Source organism: Pistacia vera, unplaced genomic scaffold (genome assembly GCF_008641045.1).
Source record: "Pistacia vera cultivar Batoury unplaced genomic scaffold, PisVer_v2 Contig1133, whole genome shotgun sequence".
In the NCBI taxonomy this organism is placed as follows: domain Eukaryota; kingdom Viridiplantae; phylum Streptophyta; class Magnoliopsida; order Sapindales; family Anacardiaceae; genus Pistacia; species Pistacia vera.
The window spans coordinates 641,664-653,398 of NW_022195175.1; the positions used below are offsets into that span (position 1 = coordinate 641,664).

An 11,735-nucleotide genomic window follows, 5' to 3' on the forward strand; every position below is an offset into this window, starting at 1 on the left:
GGTTCATGGCTAACCGCCTGTGTTGTGAGTGGGACATCATGCAAAGAAAATAGGCAGTAAGAGTGGGCAGTTGTGTTGTTGGGTTAGCGTGGCTTGCAATATAATTCTTTTTTTTTTTCTGGATTACTTCAGTGATTATATAAAATAATTACTTAAATTATAACTTAGCTTAAAGGTGGTATTTTTAGTTGGTAGACAGTTTTACCATTTTTATTTACAATACGAAAGGAGGTTTCTTCTTCTTAATTAACTTGGGGACTCCTTCCAGTCACGTGTCAAGCGTCGGCATAAATATATATTCCAGTTAATTACGTTTACCTCTCAGGGGCGTTTGTTGGGGTTTAGGTACTAGGTTAAATCATCTAATATTATTTGATTATCATACTTGATTATCAAATAATATAAAATATCGATAATCTTAAAATATTAAAAGTGGTTACTATTAGTAATATTGGAGGTAATCTGATTACTTCTATTTTTTTAGGGTCTACTTGGGAGTTTTCTTTTCACTAGTTGTGGTGGGTTTTTAATTAGATTGGTTTTGAGGTGTTTAAAAACCATTACTTATCAGATTTTTTATGGACTAGTTTTAACTGGTTTAAAAACCTCTCAAAATCAGTGTAATGTATTTTTGAGGGATTTATAAAATACCCCAGGGTGTTTTGGCTGGTTTAAAATTTTTTTTCCAAAAAAACCCCTTTCCACTGCTAAAAACAAGTCACAGAATAGAGGAGCCAGTCATTTCTACTTTTACAAAAGCTAAATCTGCCCTTGTTGCTGCTACAAAGTAGATATTTTTGTCAAGTTTGGACATGTTCNTTTGTAATATTTGCGTTAATCCCATGAAATTCAGCATTAACAACAGAGTGCATTATTACATTAGCTCTTTCTAGCCTTAATTCAAACCTTTATAGTATAATTTGAGCTTCCTACACTGAAACAGGTTCAAGTTTGGATTCCAATCGAGTGGTTATGTTCACAACAGCAGCATCAAATTCAGACTCGAGTCCATCTAGGATGTAGTTCAACAATTCCTCATCAATGACAACTACTCCAGTTGCTGATAGACTTTCAGCAAAACTTTTCATTTTGACAAAATATGCATGAATACTTAAATTGTTCGTTTTTGTATTCTATAACAAACTCTTAACACGTAGAGTTTTTGCTCAAGACTCAGTAACAAACTCCTTTTTCAAGGTGAGCTAAATATTAGCAGCATATATATTGACAATTTGAGATTTCAACAAACATCGATTCTAAAATTGAGGCAAGTAGCCAACTTACTAGAAGCTTATCAGTTTTCTTCCAAAGTACATACTCTGGATTAGGTTTTGTAGTTGATTCTAAGCTTGATTCTTCTTATTGTACTCGAACAAATTGAGCAAGACAAGGATTCAATCCAGTTAGGTGCTCTTCAAGATCATGTGAACCAACTACGAACAAGATTTGTGATTTACAAAATCAGTGATTATCTCTCATTAATTTGGGCGAAATAATGGGTAAATTTGATAAAGACATCAAATTAGAGTTTAAGAAGCTAATTGATCCAACTAGACTTTTAGAGCTTGACCTTCTTCCAGATTCATTAAAGATAGAAGAAAATCAAGGAACTTCACCCATTTTGACGTTGGTCGAAGGGCTCTGATAACATGTGAAGCTTTGAGCTATAGTAGATAGAACTAAGAGAAATTGAAAGAAAAATCTAGAACAAACTCAAATGTAATCTTCTTTCTTATTAATGAGAAATGAACTATTGTTTTTACATTTATACAAGTTTATGTGGAGCAGCTACAAGTTACAAGCTCACGATAGTTTAAGTACATAATAGTAACTAAACTAACAACCAACAATTAGTCAACTAACAGACCTTACTAACATCCTTATTTGACATATTGACTAATTCAACTAAAACTTATTAAAAAAAAAAAACAGATAATTTAATTAAAATATATTTATTTTTTAAGAACATAACATGTAGCATCCGAGTCGAGTTCGAGTAGTTAGATACTCGACTCGACTCGAATTCACTCCTAATTGCTACTAGTACTTGCTAAAGGTCTCTAGACTTAATTGGACTTAAATAGTTTTTTTCTTTACAATTACACCCCTTTGCCCAGTTTCTAGTTCATCTGAAATTTAAATTGATCCTATTTATTTCACTATATTCAACCTTTATTTTGCTATTATCTTCATGTTTTCAAATGCTATCACTTTCTTTTATGTCTTTGAGTCTTTCAAATTTGAATATAATGTTGAAGTGCAAAATGGAATGCAAATAATATGTTTCCTTAGTTGTGAAACAATATTATTGTTCCTTATTCTAGGAGATTTTAGGTATTATTACAATATTATGTTTCATTATTAAATAGCTTATTTTTGTATAATAGGCAATGTCGATTCAATTATAATCAATTCAATCATAATTGAATTTACTAAATTATCTCATTGAGTCTCCTTTGCTCACAATTTTGATATGGTATCAGAGCTTCCAAGTTGAATCAGCTTCCGCTTAGTTAGCCTCTCTTTTTATCCCTCCAATTCAAATAGATACTCGGTTAGATTTTCCAATGGCAAACAATCAAAGCTCAAACTCTGACATAATCACCAACGTTTGCATCTTTTACACAAACTTATGGTTTATGACCACAAGCTTGAGGAGTAGTGTTGAACTATTGAAGTGCAAAATGGAATGCCAATAATATGTTTCCTTAATTGTGAAACAATATTATTTTTCCTTATTTTAGGAGATTTTAGGTATTATTACAATATTATGTTTCCTTATTAAATGACTTATTTGTGTATAAATAGACAATGTTGATTCAATTATACTCAATTCAATAATAATTGAATTCAATAAATTATCTCCTTGAGTCTCCTTTGCTCATAATTCCGACATATAAAAACTTTCTAAGAACAACACCCAGCATGAGTTAGCCTCTCAGCAAGGATTTTTTTTTTTTTTAAAGAGGAGAAACTTCAATGTATCCCAAGCAACTCCATCAATTACAAATTGACATATGGCTAGGAATATGAATGAGTGATCTAACACGAACTGGCAAAGTTTTTTAATTTTTAAGAGGTGTAATCACCTAATCGCTAGGGACTAAGGAGTTGCGTTGGCATTGTGATACACCAGAGAAAAAATATGGTGGGAGGAGAAAGTGAGGGAGACAAAAAATGGTGGGGGAAAAGGAGGTGGATAAAAGAAAAAAGGAGGGGAGAAAGGAAAACATGAATGGAGGAAGGAAATAATAGAATTCATAACTTTGCTAACTTAGCAGACGGTGTTGGGGTTTTAGGGGATGATTAATTATTTTTAACAACTTTTACGAGTAAGTTGATTGAAAAACCTAAAGGTTCTAAAAGCCATAATCAGTGGAAAATCTGTACTTTCGAAAACCATAGTGAGCGGGTGATTTTCTCTCATTAAAAATGTATGTTTTTACTCACCTGTTGGGTACTTAGGCTGCAATTATTCTTGAGTGAGGTCTAAGGACTCGATTGGGCTTCAAGGCTCTTATTCTTCCAGGCCGAGGACCTGCTTCATCAGATCAAAGGCCCAATAATTATGTGTATCACAATGTTACAGTGAAAGCCTGTGAGGCCAACGTCATGCACAAAATGTTTCATTGAAACATACAACAATTCTTATAAAATCCATAGCCCCGTCGCCGTGTCAGTGTAATACTAAAACACAAAATTTTAGCGATATTTTAGAATAATGGGTGTGAAGAATATTATTTAATGTTAAATTATAGCCTAATTAATCCTTTCATTTGCCACTTTTAGGATTGGTAAAACTATCTTTAATCAAGAAAATAAGCTAAAACTATCTCAAAAGCTTTATGATAAGTTTTATGAAATATTAAAAGTGTGTGTTCAATGAATACTAAACCAGGTTAATAAGATTTTCACAACAAAAGAAAAAAAAAAATCAAAGGTTAAGATCAAAACGTTAAAAGAGACTTAAAAAGGTGTGGGAGTAATTAAAGTAGCAACCTTTAATAATATCAAATGAAGAAATTTCTTAAATAATTGGATTAAAATAGAAAATTAGTTATAGAATAATATGCAAATTGATAAGGGTAAAGTTGAATTCTATGTTCAAGGACAATGGTTGGTGGGTGGGCAAGGAAACCTTTGAAGTTTTCTATAATTCTATAGAAGAGGTTAATTGAGAGAATTAATTGTTTGTGAAATGTGAATATGGTTTGTGAAATCTTAGAAGCATTTATAATTGCATAGATAAAACATATTTGAGAGAATTGTTTGTCAAATGCGAATTAATCTATTGACTGAGAAAGTTTGTGGTATGGTACCAACTCAGAATGTCAATTTATTATTAATATGTGGTACCGACTCAAGAGTCAAAGATATTAATTTATTAAAGGTGTGTATAGTTCATGAAATGTTGTATGATTGGGAATATTATATTAATTGACCGATAAATTATATTAAGATTACTGAGAATGTTTAAGAAAATGTGTTTGGTTGAATGAAATAAATTAATGGATATGTTATTTTAATATGTTTGGTTGGAAAGAATAAATTGGTGTGTATGTTATGTAATTGACTAAATTGCCCTCCTTTTTAATTATTAATATACTATTATTTTTTGAATAATTTTTTTTAACCCCCTACGTTTGAGATATTGCTAAAATATGTCAACCACATAAAAGTTTAATTTCTAACCAAATCACCCCCACCCACCTTAAACCACTGTTGGCCGCCTGCCACAACCGTTGGCGGCGGCGGCAGTGGCCATAATGGCGCACGACTGATTGGATATGGTCGACTGTACGCCGATATGGTACTTTCTAGCCAATGGATCACGTCAAAAATAGCAAGATCTATGGCTAGAACTGGTCGTCGTTAATGGCCAAAGTTTTAGCCGTTGACGGCCATAATATGGTCGCCTGGCCATTAACAACAGCTAGATATCTGGCCATCGTTAACAGCCAGAAGCCGTAAATCTAGGCGGAAATGTCCAAAATGGATCTGGCCATTTTCAGCTAGATCTATAATGATCTGGCTATTTCCGGCCATAGATATGGCCGAAAACAGTCATATCGGTGCACGGTTGGCCAGATCCAATCGACCATGCACTGTTCTGATGCCGTCGTCTGGCGGCCGACGGAGGTAGCCAAATCTGGCGACCAGTCTTACGTAATATTTTTCAAGTTCATGGGTATTTTTTCTTAAAAATTTTGTATATAAGATAAAATAGTCCTTGAATCTTTTTTGTAATTTTTTTCAAAACAAGGGTATTATTGTCCAAATACCTAAGAAAATTGAGGTAATCAGATTACCTCTTATATTACCAATAGTAATTACTATTGGTTTTGGAAGATTACTAGAATTTTATATTACTTGATAACCAAATATAGTAATCAAGTAATATAAGATGACATTACCTTAGTAATCTCATATAACCCCCAACCAAACACACCCTAACAATTTGTGGACTAACTCAAAAAATGTTGAGTTCGTGGTATCGACGTAGTTTAGATTTTCTCATACGAGTGGTGTTATATTTACAAACTAATGCAATATAACTTTTTTATTATCACATCATTTATCTATGTTAATCTTTATGAAGTTGGCGAATCTACAAATTCATCAACTTATTTTTTGTGACATCAGTTTTTAGGGAAAAGTTTGTAAAAATAATATTATTTTTTTATATACATAGTCTAGAGTTATTTGTATTTAATAATCACCAATGACAATAATTCAATGGAAATTAAATGGATCTGAGAGAAAAGATTCATAAGTTAATATAAATCTAAACAAATGTTAGTTAATTATTCATTTGTTTGAGATTCATGCGGGGTTTAGAAAATTAATTATAGTACTCATCATGGTTTTAAAAATCGGACCAGTCGGTCCAATCGGTTGGATCGAGACCCGGTCACGTGTCTGATTCGAGTCAATATAAAACCCGACATTACTCAATAACTCGCTATGAATCGTCAATGAACCGTGCGAACAATGTAAACCGCCGGTTCAACCGGGCCGCTTGAAAAACCGGTCCAACGTTGGAAAGGGGAAAAAAAATCCCTAATTTCTCACTTTCTCCATTCTCTACGCAAAATCTTCTGAAAAAAAAAAATTTAACACCATGCTGAAAATCTGAAATCCCACACAAATCAAAACTCAATCTCAATGAAATCGCAATCATTCCTTGTTGAAATCGATCGCAACTCAACTCTCTGAAATAGCGACGATGCCTTCCTCCCTCGTCAGAAATCGACGACGACAGCTCCATTCCTGGACGACGATGATGACCAGACGACGACAGCTCCATTCCTCCTCTCGTCAATGAGCTAGGTAAAAAACATACAATTCACAACAGCTCCATTTCGTTTTTCAACTTGTTTTATTAATGCATTTATCATAATATATTAAAGTAAAGTAGACTTGTGCAGTTGTGCGTTGAATCTTTTCGGTCTTTGTTGGTTCATCCTCACAAACAAGAGAGCAAACTCTCTTGTTTGACTCTTAAGCAGCCAATATCTTATGGGCGTTGACTTGTTTTATTAATGCATTTATCATAATAATGTATCAGTAATATTATATTTACCGACCCAAATACCGATTTTTATATACCGACCCAACTACCCAACAACCCAAATCTCAAAATTTAACTCAATTCACATGAGTCAGTATGTCAAATCGGTCGCTGGGTCGGTAAGCCTAGCATTACTGATAATGTATATGCATTTGTGGGTTAGTTTTTAGAGGTCCACTGATAGTTGCAATTACAGCAGAATAATGTATATGCATTTGAGCCTGTTTTTTTTATGTTCCTTAATTTTGGTGAATTAGTTCTTTGTTGGGTGGTTTTGTATAAATATTTTGAGATTTGTTTTAATACCCATATTGAGAAATATTGTTGTTTCTATTCTAGTGAATGGAGATGAGATTAAACTGGGGCATGTTTTGTCTCCAGTCATGGACCACAGCTTCATTGTTTCTGTTAAACAATCGTATTCTTATATGATGAAAAAGAGAAATTAAAAATAAAAATCCGTGACTTGCACTTGCACTTGCCAGCTTGATTATTTTCATTGTTTAAGAGTCAAAAGTATAAATCATTGATATTGGTAGTGTTGTATCTGGCATTGCATCAAAAGTTACTGAGTTACGTGTATGATTTCATTGGACGGCATATATTTTTTGTGTTCTAAGTATCAGAGTCTCCTAATTGCACATCCATCTTGTTACTTTACTTTTTGGATTAGTGTATGAACCTCAATCTATATGGAAACAGATCAAAGAAAAAATACTTGTACCAAATATTTTGTTATTAATTATTATGTATTTTATCATTTAATATGTAATGGATAATACAACATGTTTGAATTTGGACTTTAGATTGTTATTAAATACTTAAATTATGTTAGGATTGTTATTGAATTTGAACTTTGAATCATGTTGAGCAACAATTAAGTTGTTATTGTTTTATTAAAAAATAGAAATCTTAAAAAAAAAAAAAAAACAGGTTTTTTTAATGTGATGACATCACCGGTTCAATCGGCGGTCCGATTGGATCGGTTGACCCGTGACCCGGGCAAGAGAGCAGGTTGCCCTCCGGTCCGGGTTTTAAAACAGTGGTACTCATACCAACAACTTAAATAAGAACAGTACAATTGATCTAATGATCTTATTTTGCTACTACATTGAAGTTAAAACATTTCTAATACTAATTAATTCTTGGACGTGATAATCTCAACAAGAGCTTTGAAATTTGCAGTAGAGCTACCTTCAGATCCTGCTGCCTTAACCCCAAGTTGTTTGAGCACACCAATTTTTTCTCTCATTATCTTCCCTTGTTTAGTACACAAGATTGCTCTCAGAGCTTTCATTGTTCCATCTTTTGTGAATTTCCCACCCTCAACCTCCAACCCAATTCCCCATTCTGCCTCAACCATCCTCAAGTGTAGCCCTTGATCGGCGAAAAAAGTCCTGCAGATCATCGGCACGACGCCATTAACACTCTCTACCACAGAGTTCCATCCGCAATGAGTCACATGAACACCAACTGAAGAATGTGCCAGAACTTGTATCTGGGGAGCCCATGGCACTATTTTTCCATAGTCTTTAGTCCTTTCTAAAAAGCCTTCTGGCAATTGTTCTTCGGGTTTGCCTCTAAGTGACCAAAGAAAAGGAGTCCTGCTCGCCTCTAGTGCTTCAGCCAATGCTTTTATTTCATGTGGTGGCGGCGTCGCGGCATTACCGAAGCCGATATAAGCAACTGAGGATTTTTCATGGCCGTTCAGCCATTCCAGGCAACCGTGTGGATCAGAATTTTGAGGTGGTGAAGATGTTAAGATGAAGGGGCCAACGTTGAGAAAGTTCGGCAGTCTCGACTTGAGTGCGTTAACGACAATAGGGTCAAATTCTTCGAATGAGTTTGTGGCCACAGCAGTTGCATGTGGCAGCATTTGTGCCATTTTTTGCATCATTATCGCGAAGGGTGAATCGATTGCACCATAGATTATGCCATCCGGAATGTCTTTGGCTCGTATTTTGGAAAACCCTGGAAGTATTTCAAGAGTTCGGTCTTCAGGTCCTGTAATCATATGGAAAGTAAACAATCAGTAAATAATTAATCAGCTGAATAAAGAATTTTTTAAGGGGTTAACGTTAAGCAATGATCATCATTTAAGAGAAATACTTATATATATAAAGGTCTCATCACCTCACTGTTATATGGTGATACTATTCAATGATATAAAATCATGTACCTATTATTGTTCATCAATAATCATTATCAAAAGAAGTGGTCTTCAAAATTAAAAATGTAAATGCTTGTTTACTTATAGACCATCTCACCACGTCAATCAAATGACACCAGTGCAAACATAGGCTACCTCGACGCAAGGCCGACACTAGCATAGACAATTCCTGCATTTACGTCACTCTACTTTAACGCAAAATAATGTGTTGGTAAATTGTCGGGGCATCCGGATCGGGAAGTTGATGCCCCGACGCCACCAACCGTCACCAATGCCAAGAAGCTTGATGTCGAGGAAATTGCTCCTGCACCAGCGCTGAGTTGTGACGTCAACTTTGGTGTCGGTGCAAACAAATTTTTCTAGGGTCAGGTGATAAGTTTTTTTCCATCATTAATATTTGGGTGTATTTCTTTTATTATTTTGGGTAAAAATTTTGAATAAATTGGCTTGAGTGGTTATTACCGAGTAGAATTTAAAAATTAACAAAAACACTCTTAGGTTAATATCTTTGATCGTAGATCTGATATTTTTTTACCAAACCCATGGTCGATCTGGTCATAAAAAGCTAGATCGACACACTACTGAGAAGATTCAGTTGTTAGTGTGTCATTACGTCAAATTCCGACAATATTTCTGTGGTGATAGTCGGAATCTGACAATGTAGATAAGAGGAGATATTTTTGTTAATTTTTAAATTTTTTTTTATTTTGAGTGTTTAGTTAAATTAACTAACCTAATTAATTTTAAAATAATTAAATAGAATATCATTGAATTTTCAAAATATGAAACAAATAACCCAAAATAGAAACAAACACACATTTTGAAACAAATAACCCAAAATAGAAACAAACATACCCGACTTTAAACAATTATGCATGCATTATATTATAACATAATCGAAAATACAATATGAGGTGTACCATTGATTCCCAACTTTTGCCTTAGATTATCTGTTTCAAAATGGACAAGTAGAGATTGAGGCCCGGATATCCAAAACGGTATCCAGGGGATCTGCATTTCTTTGGCCATCCCGGCGGCGAACCAAAGAAAAGCTTCAGTGATTAAGCAGGAAATCTCCAATCCCGTCTCGGCCACAGCTGTTTGAATAGCCTTCTGAAAATTCCCAGGAGTTGCCTTTAGAAAGAACCCCACTTCTTCTTTTGGAAGCCCCTCACCTTTACGGACGTAATCTTCCGGTAAACCTGAGTCGACATTGAAGGGTTTTATCTTGTCAAACTCATCATCATTCGAAAAATACGAGGCATTAACTTGAGCGGTGCTGAAGAAAGAGAACTTCACGTCGGGAGCGGCCGCTGATAGCTTTCGAATGAGGGAAAGAAGAGGAGGGACATGAGATGTGAACGGAAATGTCAGTACAGCTATGTGTTTCTGGCTTCTTTTTGCTTCAGCCATGGTTGGAATTTTCTGATAGCTGCTTGCATATCAGGTGGGGCGTTTATATAAATTTGAATGAGACGAGTTCGGCGGAGTCATTCAATATGGACAGTGATTTATATTTATTGATTAGTGGGTAGGAAAGGTAGTTGAAGGCAGATGATAAAGTTTACTTACGAAGAAAGAATTTGGGCNCGGTTGAGATGAGATCCTAGTGTCTAATAAAGTGGACTTGTTAGGAAATGGGGAGGAGCTTTGAAGTTGATGTATGGGAATTGGGAAAGTTGAGTAACTAATTACCATCTTTGTTTGTTTCTTAAGAAAGTGAAGGAAAACTCTTTTGGGATATATAAATGTTGAAAAATGTTATAGACACCGGCGTTTTGTACCGAATTTTTACACTGAACGACATGTCCACTGAATCAGACGAGCCATATATCACGTTAACAAATATTCTGCGAATAAACAGTCGTTCATCAAATATGGACAATCGTCCATTGTTATTGGACGGTCGTTCATTTGAAATGGACTCTCGTCCATATAATATGGACGGTTGTACACCTAGAATGGACTCCCGTTCATAGTTTAAACTAAAAAAATTTGGCCTAAATTGTTTATGAATGCCAATCCTCTTATGAGGACAGTCCTGTCCATAGTTATGGACTCCCGTCCATATATTATGGATGGGAGTTCTTTTACTATCAATGGTTTACTATCGATGGGCATCTATATAATTTCAAATGAAATATTCATTTTTAAAGTATAAAATTTTGAGATGAAATAAAAGAAAAAAAAATTGATTTTAAGTAAAAGTATGGACGCCAATCCACTCATTTGGATTTTGGATGGTCGTCCATATATACAATGGACGACCATCCAAAATGGAAGGCCATCCAAATGAGTGGACTGGCGTCCATTCTCAAATATATTTTTTTTTAATTTTTAATTTTTTTTTCATTTATAAACAAAATGCAAATTAAGAGAGAAATGAAACCTATTTTGAGAGGTTTAAATTTTTAAACATTCTAATTGAAAATTTTAAAGAAATTTTTTTATTAAACTAAAATTTTGGTATGGACAAAAATTTAATGAAGCTTGCCCAATTACTTTGAATATTGACAAAAAAATGAATGAAGATAGCGATATTTATTTTTGGATTGAGACAAAAATTCAATGTAAATTTTTTTAAATTAAACAATAGATAGACGTCCATCTAAAAGGGATGCCTGTCCATTGAATGTAAAATTTTTTGGACAGTCGTCCATCTTATATGGACACTCGTCCATAGTAAATAGACAGACATCCATTATTTTTCTTTTAAATTTTTTTGGAAACACTTGTCTATATAATATGAACGGGAGTCCATTAAATATGGACGAGCGTCCATAAATGTTGGATAACCGTTTATTTACGAAAGACTTCAGCGTAATCGCGTCTGATTGATTGCTATCTTCGGTACAAAATTTGGTATAAAATTTTGGTGTCTATAACATTACTCATAAATGTTTGGTCAACATTTTTGGTTATCAAATATTTGGATAGTTGAGGATGATGGTGCTCAGAAGTCAGATAAGCTTAAAATACTGCAAAATTCAGTGT

The 11,735-nt window shown here is 34.1% G+C and overlaps 1 protein-coding gene across 1 annotated transcript; it reads right to left on the reverse strand.

Moving 5' to 3' along the window:
* Positions 1–7,467: 7,467 nt before the first annotated feature.
* LOC116144065 (anthocyanidin 3-O-glucosyltransferase 7-like) lies at positions 7,468–10,157 on the reverse strand. The gene is made up of 2 exons (XM_031429525.1): positions 9,662–10,157; positions 7,468–8,575 (listed from the first exon to the last, which is right to left on the reverse strand). The coding sequence occupies exons 1-2, from the start codon at positions 10,152–10,154 to the stop codon at positions 7,710–7,712; spliced, it is 1,359 nt and encodes a 452-aa protein (XP_031285385.1). The 5' UTR covers positions 10,155–10,157; the 3' UTR covers positions 7,468–7,709.
* Positions 10,158–11,735: the final 1,578 nt, after the last annotated feature.